The 19,550-nt window shown below is 55.9% G+C and overlaps 1 protein-coding gene across 1 annotated transcript; it reads right to left on the bottom strand.

Moving 5' to 3' along the window:
• Positions 1-13,866: 13,866 nt before the first annotated feature.
• Positions 13,867-15,666, bottom strand: LCN9 (lipocalin 9). Its single transcript, XM_014551853.2, has 6 exons — positions 15,571-15,666; positions 15,156-15,292; positions 14,837-14,910; positions 14,404-14,514; positions 14,039-14,140; positions 13,867-13,892 (listed from the first exon to the last, which is right to left on the bottom strand). Exons 1-6 carry the CDS (start codon positions 15,664-15,666, stop codon positions 13,867-13,869), a joined length of 546 nt encoding a protein of 181 aa, XP_014407339.2.
• Between the last annotated feature and the right edge of the window lie 3,884 nt (positions 15,667-19,550).

The following is a 19,550-nucleotide window of genomic DNA, read 5'->3' as shown; positions in this document are numbered from 1 at the left end:
AGGCAGGCCTAGTGCCACCCACAGAAAACCAGGTGAAGGAGTGTAGGGTGTTCACACGATGGCTCCTCAGGGCCCTCTGGGTGGTGGGTACATGCGGGTTTGCTGGGATGATTCTCTGAGCGGCACGCGGCCGTTTTGTTGAATTGAGCTGAATGCTGGCTCCACCTTGGAACCAGGGTTGGGGTGGCGGCCACCCATTCTGAGGACGTGGGCAGCAGGAGGGGGTCTGTGGTACTGACACACCGTAGTCTGGTCCGCATGGCACAGAGCGGCCGCCCGGCCATGGGCCTGGAGCCCCGGGAGGGCCAGGAGCCCCACTGGCCGTCTGGCAGGAGGGAGGGCCCCCAAACCCGTGCCCCAGAGAAGGGGGTGCCCCAGCAGCCCCCTGTCATGGGGTGCTGTCTTACCTTCAGTCTGAATTAAACAGTCCCTGGGAAGCAGTGTGAGTGTGGGATGCTTGGAGAGGCCCCGGAGGAGACAGGAGGAAGAGTCTGAAGACTTTCCCGGGACGAGACACCGTCCCAGTGCGGGGTGTGTCGGAGCCAGCACGGTCAGGTCTCCGCGGGGAGCCGCGGCCCGGCGGCAGTGCTGTGTGAGGGGCCCAGGAGGGACCACGTGTGGGGTGGTGCCGAGCTGGGCTCACTGACTCCTTCCTGTTTTCACAGATGCGGGGTGAGGCTTGGTGGGTCACTCAATGTCACGCCTGGAGTGATGGTGGCAGGGTCAGGTCCCTGCGAAGCGCTCCAACATCCCCCCTGCCGAGGGTGGTCTCCGCAGGTGGCCAGGGGCTGTGGCCCCCCTGAGGCTCCAGGGCTCAGCTGGCCACTCCTGTCCCCATTTTCACTCCAGGCAGGTCCCCTGACGAGGCCAAAACGTGGGTTCCTAGTGGCTGTGTCACGGCACCCCCTTCCAGAGCAGGGCACGGGAGACTCTGGACGTGGAGGCTTACACAAGGCGCCCTCCTCTCTGAGGACCCCGTCTGAGATCCCCACCCCCGGGAGGGCACCTTCCTTGGCCAGGTGCTTCACAGTGATGATGTCACTCAGGGCCCAGGCGCCAGGCATCCTGACGCTTTCACAACAGGTTCCCGAGATGCTAAATTTCAGGAACAAAAGCTATTGTGTGGCCGCCAATTCCTGGAACAGACCTGTCTAAGGCCCCTGGCCTGGGACCAGTGCCCACGCACCTGTGTTCCTGCCCGCCTGGCAGGTGTGGAGATGTCTTCACACTCGTCCTGGGGCCCGTGACCTCAGCCATGTGTGTGTGGGCACTTACGTCACTATGTTCAACTCGCCTTATTCACCTTTCAGCCTCCACAGAGACCATGGATGCCAGGGCAATGCTGGAAACACCAGGCAGCTGGTAGCTGTTTAACACCACAGCCCCCGCCATACAGAAAGGGAGCCGCACCTGGGGCAGGTGGTCAGAGGGAGGTCAGCCTGTCCTGGGGCTGGTGGTGAGTCTTCTGCTGGTGATCATCCGAGTGACCCTGCAGACCTCACAGCCGCGTGGCTCTAAGATCCGTCCCTGGGGCTCTTCCAACCCTCTATCTTCCAGGTGGCAGGATGGATAGACTCAGGTGTCCCGTGCCTCATCCAGCCCTGCGTGCTGAGGCCAGGCTGCCCAGCGTCACCTCCCTGCGTGTCTATGAGGCTGATCTTGTGTCTGCAGGCGGGTTTTCCCCTCTAGTGAGTTCAGGGGCTTATACACCCTGCATGTGCTGGCCATCCTCCCAGAAGTCTTCGATTGGCTTCTGATCTTGCTCTGTCCTTGAGGACGGTGTGTGTGTAAGTGTGTGCAGCCCTTAGGCAGCTCAGCCCCTTACACAATGGACATTACACAATGTCCATTACAATGGAAGTGAAGGCTTAGCTTCTTCTGGTGGACGCTTTCCACCCAGATGTGGACGGCTCCTGGGGTCCACCCTGCAGTCCTGGAAACAGCTCTTGGACTTTCATTCTTATCTGTTATTGAAATTTATAGAAACAGTACCATACAGGGCATATTCTCTTGTGTCTAGCTTTTTTTTTTTTTTTGGTAGAATATTGTGTTTGTGAGATTCTCCCACGTTGGATGTTGAGGGGAGGGGAGTATACATGTGTGGGTGGAGAGGGCTATGTGGGAACTCTGTATTTTCTGCTCAATTCTGCTGTAAACCTGAAACTGCTCTAAAAAAAAGTATATTAAAATTAATTAGTTAATTTTTCATTGTAGTAAAATTCACCTAAGATAAAATTGACCATCTTAACCATTTTTAAGGGCATAGGTCTGGAGCATTAAGTACATTCACATTGCTGTGCAACCATCACCACCATCCATCTCTAGAACTTTCTCATCTTCCCAAACCCTCACTCCCCGTCCCCTCCCCCAGCCCCTGGCCCCGCCATCTACCTCTGTCTCTGTGACTGTGGCTCCTCTAGGGACCTCATGTACATGGAATTCTACAGAACTTGTCTTTTTGTGACCGGCTCATTTCACTGAGCTCCATGTGTTTAAGTTCATCCATGTTACAGCCTGTGTCAGAACTTCCTTTTTTTTTTTTTATGTGCGAATAATAGTTCATTGTGAACATTTTATGAATGAGTAATATTCTATACCACATTTTGTTCGTCTGTTCATCTGTCCAAGGACACTTGGGTTGTTTCCACCTTTTGGTTATTGTGATCAGTGCTGCGATGAATACGGGTGTGCAAATACCGATTTGAGTCCCTGCTTTCAATTATTTGAGGTGTATACCCAGACATGTAAGAGCAGGATCAAATAAAAATTCTGTGTGTAATTTTTGTGAAACTGCAATGCTGTTTTCCAGAGTGGCTACACCGTTTTACATCCCCACTGACGATTCAGGGTGCCAGTTTCCTCCACGGCCTCGTCAATGCTGGTTTCTGTTTGTTTCTATGGCAGGCGTCCTAACGGATGTGACGTGATGTCTCAGTGTGGTTTTGATTTCCATTTTCCTGGTGACTAGTGATGCTCATCCTCTCTTTTGGGTACTTACTGGCCATTTGTTTGTCTTCTCTGGAAAAAATATCTAGTCAAGTGCTTTGCCCATTTTTGAATTGGGTTTTATTGTTATTGAGTTATGGAAGTTCTTTATACATTCTAGGTATTAATCCCGTCTCAGATAGAGAATTTGAAAATATTTTCTCCCATTCTGTGAGCTGCCTTCTCACACTCTTGATAGCGTCCTTTGATGGACAAATTTCTTAAATTTTGAAGTAGCCCAATTCATTTTTCCTGGTGTCGCCTGTGCTCTGGGTGTCATATCTAAGAACTCATGATCAAACCCAAAGTTATACAGCTTTTCCCCATGTTTTACCACATAACCCATGACAATGTGAATGTGCTTAATGTCCCTGAACTGTGCACGTTAAAGTGGTTAAGACGGTAAGAATTTTATAGTTTCACCTCTTACGTTTGAGCCACTTTGAGTTAATTTTTGTATAGCTGTAATGCAAAGGTCCACCTTCATTCTTTTGCATGTGGAGACCCCAGTTTTCCTGCCCTGTTTGTTGAAATGACTGTTCTTTCCCCATCGAGTGGCCCTGCCACTCTTGTCAAAGGTTGTGTGACTGTAAAAGTGAGGGTTCAATTCTGGTCCCTCTGGTCTATTCCGTTGGTCTCTACATCTGTCTTTATGCCCAGGCCACACTGTTTTGATTACTATAACTTTGTAGTAGGTTTTGAAATCAGTTAAGTGTAGTCCTCCAACTCTGTCCCTGTTTATCAAGATTGTTTTAGCTGTTTGGGGTCCCTTGAGATCTCATATGAACTTTAAAATGGCCTTTTCTGTTTCTTGGGACCCACATGAATTTGAAGATGAGTTTTTCTTTTCTTTTCTCTCTCTCTCTTTTTTGCAGGAGGAGGCAATTAGGTTTGTTTGTTTGGTTGGTTGGTTTTTGTTTATTTAATGGAGGTGCTGGGGGTTGAACCCAGGGCCTCATGCATGCTAAGCACACACTCTACCACAGAGCTATACCCTCCCCTAAGATGAATTTTTCTATTTCTGCAAAAAAAAAAAAAAAAAAAAAAAAAAACCCAAAAAACAAAAAACCCCCCACCACCTTTAGGACTTCGATAGGGAAGGCAATGAACTGTTGATGGCTTTGTGTGGCACTGACTTCTAAGCCATGTTAAGTCTTCCAATCTGCAAACAAAGGATGTATTTCCGTTTATCTGCGTCTTCTTTCATTTCTTTCAGCAGCGTTTTGCAGTTTCCAGTATACTGGTCTTGGCCTTCCTGGTTAAGTTTATTTCTGAATATTTTATTCTTTTTAATGCTCTTGTGGATGGAATCATTTTCATAGTTTCTTTTTTCAGATTGTTCGTTGTTAGTGTATAGAAACACAACAGATTTTTGTGTGTTGATTTTGTGTCCTGCAACCTTGCTGAATTCATTTATTAGTGCTAACAGGGTCTAGGGGGGTTGAGATCTTTGTGTTTTTCTACATATAAAATCATGTCGTCTGCAAACAGAGATCATTTTACTTCTTCCTTTCCAATGTGGGTGGCTTTCGTGGGCACATCCACGTTATCGCCTGTGACACAGGGGTGCTGTTGGCCCACTCTCACTGCTGTGCGGCACAGTTCGTGTGACTGTCCCTCGAGTCATTCTGCTGTCTGTGGGCATCTGGGCGCCTTCTGGCTTTGGGCTGTTACCTGGAGCAGCCCTTTGGTGACTTATATAATTCCATTTATTTCGGGGCCAAATACTAAATATTTAGTAATAAATACTAAACAAATATCCAGTACTAAACAAATAAACGTTTGCTTAGATATTTAGGAGCAGAATCGCAGGGTCACGAGTGAATGCGCTTCTCATGTTACTGGAAACTACCAGCGCTTTCCCCAAGGTGGCTGTGCCGTTCTGCACTCCCACCGGCAACATCTGAGAATTCTTGTTCCACATCCTTGCCAAAGCTGGCTGAGTCAGCCCTTAATTTTAGCTGTTCTAGTGGGTGTGAAACGGTGGGACACCTTGGCTTGGATTAACCTCTCTGATGACTAATGAAGCCGGGCACCTTTCCTTGTGCTTGTCGGCCATTCATATGCCTCCTTTTGTGAAGTGTCTGTTCCCATTTGCTGCACATTTATTAGCTGCGTTGTTTGTTTTTGCTGTTGACTTGTTGGAGGTGTTCCTGTACCCTGCACTTGAGCTCTTTGTCAGATATATGGAACTTGACCATTTTTCCCTTTGATTGCAGGATAACCATTCAATAGAAAAATTTTAGAAATAAAAAACCAAAAAGAATTCCCATCGGTTGATTTGAATCCTCTGGACACACTGAGACATGGTGTATCCGGATGGCCGCTCCGCATACACCCTCAAGGGGCAAGTGGTCTCTGCGGAGTGAGGGGCATGGTGACCTGTGAATGTCCATCGGGTCGTTTCTGTTCAGCTCTACCTCCTACTGACTTTTTGTCTAACTCTTCCATCAGTTACTGTGGTCGGCTGAATAATGGTCCCCAAAGACATCCACGTCCTCCTCCCTGGAACCGTGCATGTGACCTTACAAGGCAGGAGGCTTTGCAGATGAGACCACGTTAAGGACCTAGAGGTGGGAGGTGATCCCGGATTACCCAGTGGCCTCTAAATGCATCACGGGTGTCCTTATAAGAGAGCAGCAGAGGGAGACCTGGTGCGAAAGAGAGACCTTGCAGAGAGAGGCATCAAAGATGCTGCACTGCTGGTTTCAAATGAGGAGGAAGGGGAACTCTAGAAACCAGAGAGTTTGCCCTCGGGCCTCGGAGGCGTGCAGCCCTGTTGGTTCCTTGATGCTGGACCAGGGGCGCTGCTTCCCGACTTTTCACCTCCGGAGCCTGGGAACAGCCACTTGTCCCGGGCGGAGATGCTGCTAGTCAGACCGGCTGCATCTCCAGGCAGAGCCCTGCCTCCCAGAATCCTCCAGCCAGGGGTGGGGACGTCCATCAGGCCCAGCCCATGCCCCTTGTGGCTCCAGGTCCCCACTCCCTCCTCGCCCCTTGGTCCCTTGCCACCGACCTCAGCCTTGCCCTGGGCCCAGGCCAGCTCCTGGGTGCTTGGTGCTCAGTGACTTACACCTCATTTAGGGAGAAATCTTTCTTTTCTGGGTCATGGAGCCCTTGAGGATATAGAGAAGGCAAATACCTGAAAAATGCACTCAGCTGTTAAAATTCAACTCTCGCTCATATTACCAGGACCTCCGTGTACCCCAGCAGTGGACTGTGTGCCCTGGGTGTCGGGGGAGCCCAGGTCTGGAAGCCCTGCCCAGAAGACACTTCCTTCCAGGTTCCCCTGCGGTTTCCAGCTGTTCCCAAGGGCTTTGGCACCCGCAGGAAGAGGTGTTCAGTCTTTTCATTTTGAAGAGCAGTGGTGGGTGTCCTGTGTCCAGCGGGCCCACTCTTGGTGCTGCCCAGTGGGCAGAGCTCTGTCGGGGACACCAAGAGCCAGGTGTCTTTGTTCCTTGTTCTGGGAGGCTGCGGTGGCTACAGGCAGCTGGATGTGATGGGCAGGTGTGCAGCTGGGAGCTTGTGCCCAGATGTGCACCAGCAGTTCAGGGGTACAGGGGCAGGGAGCTCTCCAAAACCTGCTTGTCACCTGGCCTTGTGAGGACCCTGGTGTGGGAGGGGCTGTGAGGGGTGGAAGGGTACCCAGGACCACCGGCCTAGGCAGCAGGGAGGGGTTGAGGCCCTGGACACTGCGGGGTTTCATTGGTGGGTTGCTGCTCTTCCAGCCTGGACCGGTCCAAGACTGACCTTCAGCTATCCCTTCATGCTCCTAAGTCATCTCGAAGGGCCCCCTACGAGTCAATTCCTTCCAGCCCTGGGACCCAGTGAGTTGCCCTGAGCTCACATCTCAGCACTGTAATCTGCTGTCCATGTCGGGGGTGGGCGGATGTGATCTTGAACATCCTGTTCTCGGGGCAGAGCCCCTCCACTCTCCTTTTACTCGTCGCCTGCCCCTCCACGGGCTGAGGTTACTCACTGTTCGCTGGGGGAATGCGTGACTCTCACGCTTCCCCACCATCTGGGAGTCGTGATTTGGGAGTGGGGGCCAGTCCTGCCTGCTTTCCCAGTCTGTTTGAAGCTGCACCTGTACCGAGAGGGAGGCATCTTTCAGGTCTGCGTGGGGGCTGCCTTGGCTTCTGTAGATGGGCTTCCCTCCTGTTTTTGTGTTTGCTGTCTGTCCATCGTGGGGAGCACCCTCAGCTGGGCATCCCTCCAGACATTCCTGAGGGTGTTTGGTGAGGAGCCCGGAGCTCGGGGTGTGAGTCCACCTGCCCTCCTCCGGCCCCGGCCTTGGCCTATTGAACAGGAAAGGACAGAGGACAGCCCAGCATCTCCGGCCACTGGCCGGTCCCCACCAGGTGCCCCGTGACACAGATACACGCAGGGGAGATAGCACACATTTCCACACTTCTGCGGGAAAGTGGACCAGGAAGCAACCGCCACGCTCATCCTGGAGCTCTGAGCCCGGCACCTCTTACGAGGCTGAATTGGGAGGGTGCAGATCGAGCTCAGGGAGAAAGTGACATAGAAGCAACACGTGGGCCTGGGGCCTGGGGTCCCACGAGGTCTTGTCTCCAAGCAGGTGACCTTCCCCCAGCGATCCGCCCCCGTCCCTGATGAGCCGAACTGAAACTCTGAGACGGGGGTCTTAGAGCATAGAAGAAAAGAGACAGCTTTATTACTTTGCCAGGCAAAGGGGACTCATAGCAAGTTAGTGCCTCCAACACTGCGAGCCCACCTTGGGGCTGGGGCGGGGTGGTTATACAGCCATAGCTCAAACAGTAAAACTTGGGTAACAGTCAACGACCATTTTCTTGTCATGAGACTCAAAGTGGTGTCGTGGTGTCTCCAGGCGACCAGTTCTGTCGAGGCTCATGGCTGTCGCTCTTCCAATTTCTTCGTCTTGTAAATGCCCACGGTGTGGTCTTCTTGGTCATGCCGGCTGTTTTATGAGGCTCCAGTTCTGTGACCTTCTCCCTGGAGAACGACTCAGAAACAGAGTGTGACTATTGCTTTCAGTTACTGGAATAAAGCAGAGACAGTAAAAGTAACAGCTTCATTTTAACAATGGGCTTGGAGCTGAGAACAGCAACCGGTCGGGCAGGTTAGTTGGCCAGTTTAAGAGCAAGCATAAAAATAAGCAATCTATTAGCTTACGTGTGGCCATCTTATTAATTCTCCTTCACGGGCACAGCCGAGGTTACCCTCTGTCTCGGCGTCCAAACCCAGCCCTGCCCTGTGCTTCCGGCAGCGACAGGACACTGGCTTTGAAATGCCATCTTTCAGAGCAACACAGAGGGCCAGCTCCTCGGACGTGGCCTCAGAGTATCCGGCCCCTGACATCCCAGACCTCCAGGGAGGACGGACCACCCCTCAGCTCTGGGCTCAGAGCGCAGACGCCGAGATGGACTGTCTAACTGGCGTGTTTGTGTGCCAGGCGCCTTGCCGGTGCTGGGAATATGCTGATGGCCAAGCGGGCCCAGACGCCCCCTGTGACTCGCAGCTCGGGCTCCCCGCCATGACAGCACGACCCATCGCAGGGCAGCGCTGATGGCGCGTGTTCTGTCGGCAGAGGTTCACATACTTCACACGTATTCACTGGCTTAATCCTTGCCATGAAGACCTTTTGGTGTAGGTTCTCTTAATATCCACACTTGCAGGGGTGGAAACTGAGGCACAGAGAGGTCATGAACCCTGGCCAAGGTCACACAGCAGGGAGGGGGCAGAGTCTGGAGCAGAGTCCTGCAGGTGCTGGGAGGGGAGGAGGGGTGCAGGCAGCCCCAGCGCACAAACGCCATGGGCGAGGGCAGGTGAAGGGGTTGAAGGCTCTGTGTTTCCGCCTGCAGGGGGCAGGGCCCACCGCACGTGAGCTACTTTCTCGCTAGGAGATCAGGTCTGAGCAATGCCTGGTTGTGGGGGAGGCAGCGCCAGGGCATGGAGCGCAGAGCCACTGCGGAGCCACGGGAAGATGCTGTCAGGGCGCGATGGCCACCCCCTCAGGGCCGCTGGAGAGGGAGGAGCGCCCTGCATGCTCACCGCCAGAGGAGTGGATCTGTAGCGTGTGTCCTGGTAAAACTGAGACGCAGGGTTCTGCAGAACGAGCCCGAGCCACGTGCGTCTACTCAGGGCGACCCAGCCACCCATTGGGCACACAGTGCTGGCGGGCACCGTGATCCCGCCGGTGTAAGAACAGTGCTCCTGGACGGACACACACACAAGGGTACAGAGGACCCACTCCCCGGAGAACCTCGAGGGGAAGGAACAAGGGGGAACCAGTTATACCTGTAGCTACAGCCGTCCTGGGCCCTCCCCGCTGTTGCATTGTCCTGACTGCTCTAACCAGTGTCTGACCTTTTTTTTTTAGAAATTTAAAAAATTTTTTTGGCAGGGGAGGTAATTAGGTTTACTTATTATTTTGGCGGTGGGGGAGGAGGTACATGGGGATTGAACCCAGGACCTTGTGCATGCTAAGCATGTGCTCTGCCACTTGAGCTATACCCTCCCCCAAGCTGCTTCTACCTTTGATCCGTCCTCCACACCCTCTGCAGGCCAGGCGAGGGCCAGAGCTGGCTGGTGGTGGAGTTTTGAGCTCTGGAAAGGGCTGTCTCCCACCTGCGGTGGGTAACAGCTCCTGGGGGTGGGGAGCTGGGAGGGCAGGTGTCCCAGAGCCCCTCTGTAGACAGCTTCAGGTCCGATGTTTCAGGGGCCCACGTGGGCTGCACCTGCAGACACTCAGGCTCTGACCGAGGCCGGCCGATCTCAAGCGTCTCTGGCCGCAGCCATGCCAGTCGGCTGCCTCTGACCTCAGACAACTTGGCCACGTGTTAGCACGGCCGCTGGGCTCAGCGGTCACCGCGCCCTTCTGCTCATCCCCCGTGTATGCCGCGTCACGTCCACGCTGCCCTGGTCCCGCAGCTGCGCTGTGTTCGGTGGGTGCAGGAGCCCCAGAATGTCCCAGGGGCCCTGGCCTTTCTGGACTGTCAGGAACTGCACCCCCTGCTGACTGGGGGTCGGGGGCATGTGATTCCAGGCACATTTCTTGGGAGTAATTGAAAAGTCGCAGCTTCAGGAGGGCTTTGAAATCGGACACCAGGCTGGCCCAAGACGACTTGCTTGGGCGGAGGTGCAGCAGGCGGTCCCCAGCGGAGGGTCTGCCTGCTTCATGCAGGGGCTGTGCTGGGCCGGGGGTGACACTGGCTGGTACCAGGTGGGGGCCTTCCGGTGAGCTGACCGTTCCCCTTCCTGCCCCCGCCTGCCACACCACCAGCCTGATTTGCTGGATAGAACCCGGCCATGGCTTTGCCGAACACTGCGGGGGCTTGGGAACTTGTCCCCCTCTCTTGGTACCCCTTGTCCCTGAACCCCCTTCTCCTGGATGTGTGCATGTTGGCCTGTGGGGTCTGCAGCCAGGCCCTTCCCCCTCAGCCCTCTTTGCAGCAGCCAGTGCCTGCCGGGACGCACCCTGAGCTCAGAGGCAGTGGCAGGGGTCAGCCGCATACACTGGGCTTTGTGCCTGGAATGGAGGGTCCACCTGGCACCCCTTCTGCTCTCAGACCACTCAAGCGGGGCTTGGACACTGTGTCCCGCTCTCCCTCAGCCAGGAGGCTCTGCTGGGCCCTGGTCAGTGTTCTGGACAGAACCACATGGGAGCCCCCTCTCCCTGCCGTCTGTCATCCAAGGCCAAGAGAGAAGGAGGCTGCCTTCCGGAAAGCCGTGGGAGATCCAGGATAAAAGACGGCGGCCGGCACCTGCACGGCTCTTGCCCTGCTGGGCGGGGAGGGGGCAGCGGCCCTTCCTTCCTGTGCTTCCTGCGGTCTGGCTGTGCTTAGCAGGACTCCAGAGCTGCCCCTGCCCCGGGGCTTCCCACACCTGTGCGGGACTGGCAGAGTCCAGTCCAGTGGTGGTACCAGGTCCAGGAAATTCAGGACGCTGATGCCCCTGGCATCCCTGCCAATGCCCCTGGGTGCTCCGCCCTGGCCCTAGCTGCCTTGGCGACGGGCACTCAGAGCAGGCTGAGAGTGCGGTGGTCTGTCCCGTCCATGCATCTGGGTGTAAACAGCAGTGACTTGACTGGGGACAATAAAACAATACCATTTTTAGTCATAGCAAGTAGGTGATTGCAGGGCAGAGAAGAAATTTCCTGTTTAAGACTCCACTGGCCTTCCTGGGTGACTGGCCATCTTTTCTACCTACTGGCTTCCAGCGAGTCTCGGTGATGCCAGGCTCACCCCGTGTTTGTCTGAACCCTTCGCTCTGCTTGGACTTTGGTCACCCCAAGTGCCACCTCAAGTGCCAACAACGACTGTCCCTCAGTGGTTCCTTGGTGCCCCGCCTAGTTCTGGCTTTGCTCTGCCTCCTGGACCATGGGGCCAGCTTCCCTGTTCACTGCACCTGTTACCTCGTCTGCCTGGGAGTCTCTGGGTTGGGTTGGACAGTGCCCCTGGACCAGGCCTGGCCTCAGCTCTGGACTCAGCTCACCTTTGAGCCTCCCTCTGGGGTGGGTGGTACCTTCCTCTGATCCAGGGTCATTGGCTGCCCCCGGTGTCCCTTCTGGGCAGCCCCTGTTCTGCCCCTAGATGCCAGCTTTCTGCACCAGCAGGCCCTGGCCAAGTGGGTGGGCAGCTACCTCCGTGTCCCCTGCCGTGGCCCAGCAGTCTGGAGGGAGGTTCCGGACAGTGAGCAGGAGGCCGGGCTGGCTGTGAGCACGTGGGGTAACCTGGTCCCCTGGTCCCCTGCCCAGCTAGACGGAGCCTCTCTGTCCCTGCACCCGGCACTGTTGGAAGGGACACAAAGGTGTCCGTGCCCCCAGCCTGGAGCCCTGGTCCTAGTGCAGCCCGGCTCAGCGGCTACACCAGACGTGGGGGCTGGGCAGGGTGGTTCCCCAGCACCCGGGGGCATGAGCGCAAGAGAGACGCCCCTGGGGTTTGAGGCCGGGTCTTGGTCCTGCCCTGCTGCCCCAGCCAGGGCCACCCAGCCCTCACCCCCAGCCAGGAGACCTGCAGGGCAGCAGGCCAGAGGGGGGGCCTCAGGAAGGAGGGATGGAGCCAACTACTCCTCAGACTGGGGGTGCCACGGCGCCAGGAATGCCCCCTCGCCCTGCCCGGCAGCTGCCCTCGCAAGCTGCACAGATGAGTGTTTACAGAGCACACGTGGGTGGTTTGGTCCCTGTTCAGAGGGGAGGCAGGCGAGGTGGAGGGAACCTGGGTGGGGGCAGAGGGGTCTGGGAGGCAGGGGCCCTGAGGGGGGAGGGCACGGGGCCCGAGTTCGAGGCTGAGTCAGTGGGGAGGCCGGGGCTGGCGGGGGGCACCCCATTCGATGGGACAGGCAGAGGCAGGAGGGCGGGGCCTGTTAGCCCGTTCTCGGTTGACTTGGTAGGAAGGACAAACTCTCTTGCTTTCTAACCTTTTATTTTGAGAGAATTGTGGATTCTCAGGCATGTGAGAATGAGTACAGCGAGGTCCCTGGCCCCCTTCACCTGTTCTCCCCGGTGCTGACCGCCTGCATGATGCCCCACCCGGATGCTGGCGCTGGTGCCACCACCCCTACGCAGATGTCCCCCTCACGGGCACTGAGGGTGAATGTGGAGCCAGGCTCCTGTGTCCACCGCAGTCCAGATACAGGACGGCCCATCCCCACACGAACGTGCTGTTGTCCCTGTGACCCACGTCCGCCCCTCCGCCCCTCCGCCCCTGGCCCCTGAAATCACTACAGTTGTCACTGAGCAGGCTGTGTAAATGGGGTCCCACAGCAGCACCGTTTGAGGTTGGCCGCTTTCACTCGATGCCACTCCCTTGAGATGCACCGTGTCCCTTTCACATGGAGTCGTGTCGGGGGCATGGCTGGACCACACTTGGTGCAGCTGCTCACCTGCTGAGGGACCTGAGCTGTCACGGCTGGGTGACTGAACAGAGCTGCTCCACACATTTACCAGGGGCTTTGTGTGCACACGTTTTCATGGATCTTGGGGAGACACCCCAGGGGGCCATCACTTTAATCCACGCAATAGCCAAGGGTAGGCCAGGATGCCCCATGTAGTCACCGAGCCATGGGGTGAGGGCAGGGGTTACTCATCTCAGGGATGGCTGAGCCAGCAGCGAGGAGGGGCAGGGCCTGGTTGGCCACTTGGGGGACCCCCCCAAACCTCACAGACCCTCATCAGAGGTGCTGTAAGACCCCTGCTCCTCAGAGGAGAGGACTCTGGAGGGCCAGTCTCTGGGGAAGGAGGGGGTGGTCTTTATGGGGGGCAGGGCTGTTCCTGGGGGGCAGTTGGAGAAGGAGCCTGTGTGGGGTGGATGGTGCCCCCCAGTATGTTCATGCTCAGATCTCAACGTCCGGATCTGGGGAATGGGAACTGTGTTGGAGGAAGGTTCTTTGCAGATGTGATTAAGGTAAGGGTCTGAGATCGGGTCGTGCTGGACTACCAGGTGGGTCCTACATCCAATGACAGGGTCCTCATAAGACACAAAAGAGGACACAGGGGACCATGGAGCTGAGACTGGGGTGATGTGGCCACAAGCCCAAGGAGCTGGAAGAGGCAGGAAGGACACTCCCCTGGAGCCTCCGGAGGAGCTCAGCCCTGCCCACACCTGGATTGCAGACTCCTCGACCCCAGAACTGCAAGAGAACACATTCCTGTCACTTTGAGCCCCCGTTTGTGTTCCAGCAGTCCAGCCGCCCCAGATACAGACACAGAGCATGTTGCTCGGACCCCAGCACCCCAGGAGGCCCCCCATTACTTCGGCAGGAGACCCCCGCGGGCAGGGTGAGGGGTGGGCTTAAAGAAGGGGCCCCACACCATCCACATCCGGCTTCCCCAGCTGCCCAGGCCTCCCCCTCCCTCCAGCAGAGTTCACGCACCTGGAGGCCCCGGTGTCTCCTCTACCGCTTGTAGCTGTAGCAGTGATCTGAGAAGACACATGGGCTCTCAGATGGGGCCTCACTGGGGTCCCCCCCACCAGACACATGGGCTCCCACAGGGCCGGGCTGAGCGAGATGTCCCCCATCCCCTAGAGCTCTGCCCTTGGTCAGGCTGCCTGCATGGAAGGCTTACCTTTGCTGCTCATGGTGACAATATTTTCTGGGCCAAGTCCATATGTTTTGCAGATTTTTTCAAATCTTTCCAGGAAGCTGGGTTTTAGCTCTGGGATCCGTCCTGAAGGCAGAACAAAAGGGGCCGGGTGTCCCTCACTGGCCATTGGGACAGGGTGGGGAGGGTCTTGGGTAGCAGGGAGAGGTGGCTGGTGCCAAGTGGGGCCGAGGGGGCCCCTGGCAGCCTGGACCCCATCGCCCTTGCCCCATGACATGACTGGACTGCGGGCATCTTGGGGCGTGGCGAGACCCCACCAGGAGGGGGCTCGTCTTCAGAGGAGGGGCCCCGGGGCCCCTCCAGTGTCCTGGGCAGACGGGAGGCGGTACCGTAGAGTGCCAGCACTTGCGTCTCTGTCCCGTTTCTGACGTTCCGGAGATGGAAGGTGATGTACAGCCGGTAGTCGGTCTCCGAGACCAGCAGCCTGTTCTCCCCCAAGTCTGTGTGGACACTTGGCTCAGCGTGGCCCTGACCCCGCTGGCACGCGCATCCCCCGGTGGCCAAGCGCATGACGCGGGGCCAGGAGACCCTTGCAAGTCGAGGGTGATGCATGCTCAGGTGGAGACCCCTGCTGGCCCCAGTAGCCTCTCACACACCCGCCTCCCCAGGGCTCCTGTGCAGCCCCTGTGCCAGTCCCCTTATCTGAGTCCGGAGTCGGCTGTCAAGGGGTCCCATAAAATCCCTTACATCAGAGCTCACCAGAAAATGGCCAAGGCCCCGCGGAGTGGAGCCATCAGACGAGGCAGAACCCACACCACTTACATGTAATGGTGTACTCCCCATTCTTGTCCGTTTTATCACAGACCACGGCCACCTCCACGCACTCCCCGTGCACCCTGAAAAGCAGCGGGGTGATGCCCCGAGTGGAGTCCGCCCCCGAAGCAGTGTGATCAGCCCCTCCATCCCTCCACCCCGACCCCCATGTCCCCTTAACCCCCGCCCCAGCCTCAGCACTCTGCTGTGCGCCCCCAGTGCCCCTCCACCGCAGACTGACCCACATGGCAGGGGCAGGGGAGAGTGTCTGCATTGTGGGGTGGGGCATCTGTCTTCCCCAACTCCGGAGAAAGTGGGTGATACTCACATGAAGTGGAAACTGAATCTCAGACCCCCGTTTTCCAGGCTTTCAATGCTCTGTACGAAGACCCACAGATCCCCGTTTTCTCCTATCCTTTTCATGTCAGTCGAGGCCATGGAAATAGAATACCAGGTCCCTGACACCTGCAGACAGAGGCTTTGGTGGTGCAGGAGACCCTGGGGCATCCTGGACTTCTTGGCGCTTCCCTCCTGGGGTCAGGCCCTGGGAGCTGGCTACCAGCCAGGGGCCCCTCTGCCCTCCCAGGGACCCCTTTCCCTGCCCAGGCTGCTGTCACAGCTGGTGGGGGAGAGGCGGACAGCCCCAGGAACGCGTCCTGCCACAGGTCAAAGACCCCAGGTTGCGGGAGGACAGGTGCCCCTCAGCCCGGTCCCCTGGGGACGTCTGGCCCCACTAGACCCACCTTGGATATGTCATAGTTCCTCCGCACGATGGCTCGGGGGTTGAGGTCCTGGGCGGAGACGAGGCTCAGCCCCAGGCCCAGCAGGAGCAGTGCCATGCCCTCTGGTGGGCCCCTGACTTGCGGCCCACCCCCTTTATACCCCTTCCTGTGCTGTGGTTTTTGGCTGCCAGCCCTGCCCTGCCCTCTGCACGAGACGCTGTGTGCTGGGAATACAGCCAAAAGCCGCCTCAGCCGCCCCCACCGCTCCCAGGGTCCTGCCCCAGGGACCGCTCCCTCAGAAATCTGCCCGGATGTGGGTCTGGCTGGGTCAGAAGCCTCAAAGGGAAGTGGGACAGTTAGGCGTCTTGGCTGGAGGCCCGGCTGGCACCGAGGCAGGAGATGCTAGGGCTCCGCTGGCCTCACGGGGGTGCCCTTGGAGGGGCCAAACCTGCCCCTTCCAGCCCCGTCCAACCCAGGTGCTTCGATTTGAAAGCATTGAAGTGCAGGGGCAGCCACACGTGCTGGTGGGGGGCTCAGAACAGCAGTGGGTGGTCTCCATCCAGGACAAGGTGGGCTGGTGGTCAGGGTGCAGGGTAGGGGCTAAGCCAGACTGACTTGGACATTGGACACTAAATCCTACTTTAAACCAAAGACCCAGTCTATGTATTAATTGAATTTTTTACTGAGTGTCTACTGTGTTCAGACCCCAGGATTATAGTGAAACACTTGGTCTCAAGAGAGCTACACTCCGAGGGGGACGCAGACCCTAGAGAAACAGAATACCAGTGGTCTCTCAGGCCCCGTCCCTGCCAGCTTCCTGACCTGACCACTGGCCATCCACATGTCCTTGGACAAGCCAAGCCCACTCTGATGGAAACCTCTGTCCCAGATCACCCAGTTGCAGGACCCTCAGGTCCCTGTCACATCCTGTTCTCTTTGGTCACACTGCTCACCAAGGCCTGAGCATCAGCCTCTTCTTTGTTCATAACTGGGTTCCCTGTCCTCGGTCACGGTGAGGACAGGGGACTGAGGACAGAGCTGGTGTGTTTGGTCCATGAGTGAAATTCCTGGAGGAATTTCGGGGCTGGGAGACGCTTCTTCACAGAAATGCTCTTCACTCACTTCTCCCCCCAAGACTCCCGTTGGAAGGTCTCAGTCTTTGTCCCCGAGGAAGAAAGCTTCATTATTTCGAGGCAGTGGATTGTGGCAGTTCATGTACATGTGCTACTTTCTCAATAATAAAAACAAATTTATTTTCAAAGGGGAGGCACAAAATACACGATCACAATGTGATCAGAAGGGGAGGTGGGATCACACACCATCCTCTCATTGTGGTTTAATGTAGCTGGCAGATCTAATAACGGGAAAACATGCTGTTTCTATGAATCAGAAAGACAAGCACTTAAAAAACGCTCTGAAAAGGAAAAATGGGGTTTGCTCTCCTGGGTGAATCCACTGCCTAGGGGAGAGACGAGGGGAGAGAGGGCCGCGCTCCTCTGCCATCAGCGTTAACACTTAACGCTCAGGGCTCCTCCCTGTGAGGAAATGTCAGGCTCCAGGAGGCGAGGCGGGTCACAGAGGAGTTTAAAATACCCTTTCCTTTCTCAAACAAGACAAAGCGCCACTGTCGGCAGGCAGCCAGGAGAAACCCCTGTTTGGAGAAGCGACATTATGAGCGTGACTTTCTGAAGCTCGCATCATCAAAGGGTCTGCTGACATCAGCAGCCACGGAAGGCTCCACCACAGCTCGAGCCAGCCACAGGGTCTGGCCCGTGATTTTGGAAAACATCCGTCCCGGTGGGCTATCTTGACTGTCTCTCACATCACTCCAGCTGAGGTGAAGGGCCCCTCGGGAGGGAGGTGGGGGGTTTGGATGACCGCGGTGGGAGTGGCACCTGCCTTGGGGATGCCCTCACTGAGACTCACTGCTGGAGAGAGCCTGTGGTACCCTACCCACGTGGCCTTGCTAAAGTCTTTGGATTTAGTGGGGCAGTGTCACATTGTGAGGCATGAAAACTGTCCAGTGGAAGCCCAGCTGGTGTGCGGGCATCCAGGGGGAGTGTAATGTGAGCAGCCCTTGTAGGGCTCCATTTTCTAGCAGCCACGTCATGGGAGGTAAAGGAAACACGTGGCCTGATTTCCACCACACGTTTGTACCTAGCTCTGTAGATCCATGCAGTCAGTTTCAAGCTATTGACGAGATGCCTACATTCTTTCCCTTCTAACTACGTTTGTCTTGAAGCCCAGCACGTGCTGTGCACTCAGCACATCTCAGGTCACAGCAGCCACGTTACATGAGCTTTCAGCTTGTGGCTCACGGCCACACGTGGCTGCTGAAATGGTCAGTGCAGATCTAAAGCAGAGTGCGCATTAAGTGAGTGCCAGAAACGACGTATCGGAGACCCCATTCTGCTCCAGTGCACAGCCCTACAGACGTGCCCACGTAGAACTTGCCCCATAAGCTCGGGCGTTGGCTGGAGCCAAAGGTTCCACGTTACAACCTGACGCCTTTAATTCAGATTTTAACCTCTGTACACGAGCGTGTGCCCTCCAGAAGCCTCACGTGCCCTTAGACTGCCATAGTCTTGGGACTCTCACCATCTCTGTGAGGAGAAAAGAGTAAAACGTTGACTTTGGGGACAGACTGCATCCTCCTCATGACCTCACCGCTGTGGACCGGACAGGCTGTCGCACGTCTTTTACGAGGTCAAGGTGGTCGTCGATAAGGAAGAGGAGGAGGGTCCGAGATTGTGCACTCAGTCCCCACAGGAGTGGCCGGCACCCCAGGAGATTCTAGCAGAACGGAGGCGTCGCCAGCCCCCACTGGCTTTCTCCCCGGGGCCGAGCACCCTGGGAGCAGACACGGGCTTGGTGCCCATGTCTGTAAGTGAGCCGTTGTTGGGAGGTAGGAGACGCGTGGCTCTTCACTATTTAGAACCAGCTTCTCTCTCCTCCTCTAGGAGACAATGCATTCGGAAAGAACACAGCTGCTATTGATTCTGTGTCTTCCGTCACTCATGTTGCTTGAGCGTTATTTCAGGTAAATACAGCATTCTGATGCATCACGGCCTGCAGCGGTCGACAGAGAAGATCTAACCTCCGAGTTCTGTCCAAAGATATTAACAGTTTAATCAGATATTACCTCTCCTCTCTATGAGACAAAGCGAAGTCTACTTACTGTAATTCTTTTATTTTAGAACATTCAACAAGTATTGTTCAAGCACCGTCTGGGCACTGGACTCTGTTCCAGATGCTGAGGGATCCTGCCTGTCCTCTTGGAGGGCTCGTCCCATCCCAGGTGGAGAAGGCAGACCAAACAGCACGTGTCAGGGATAACACACTTTACATAAGCAAGGTCGTGACTGGAGAAAAAAAGCGTGGCCATAGCAGCCGGTTGCTACTTCACACAAACTGTGAACTGTCCCAGAGTTCCATCTGTGTCTGACCAGTGACCGCTATGGCTGTGTGCGAGCTGGGGACACGTCTGTGGCCTGTTCAGTTTCTCTCCTAGAGAAAAACCCCAGTTCTTCCCTCCTCTGTGCCTGCGCCCCGCGGTCTCCTTCGTAAGCAGTGTGATCTCCCCACGTGCTGTTTGAAAAGAAGTTGTAGCATGAGACGTAACGTCTTTAAAAATTAAACCTTTGCAATACATGGATCTGATAAAGTCCTGCACCCCAAATATGCAAAGAGCTCTTAAAACTCAACAATAAGGAAACAAAAACCTTAATTGAATAATGGGCAAAATCAGAACAGACATCTCACCAAAGAAGACATATAGATAGCAAGTAGGCACATAAGAAGATGCTCAACATCATTTGTCATCAGATAATTGCAAGTTAAAACAGCAAGAAGATACCACTACACACCTGTTCGCACAGCCAGAATTCGGAACACTGACATCAGCAAACGCTGGTAAGGATGTGGAGCCACAGGAACTGGTGGGAATGCAAAATGGCACAGCCACTTGGAAAGACAGTGCGATGGCTTCTTACAAAGCTCAG

This window comes from Camelus ferus, chromosome 4, assembly GCF_009834535.1.
Source record: "Camelus ferus isolate YT-003-E chromosome 4, BCGSAC_Cfer_1.0, whole genome shotgun sequence".
In the NCBI taxonomy this organism is placed as follows: domain Eukaryota; kingdom Metazoa; phylum Chordata; class Mammalia; order Artiodactyla; family Camelidae; genus Camelus; species Camelus ferus.
The sequence above is the reverse complement of the archived record's forward strand: the minus strand, read 5'-3'. Positions and strand labels throughout refer to the sequence as shown.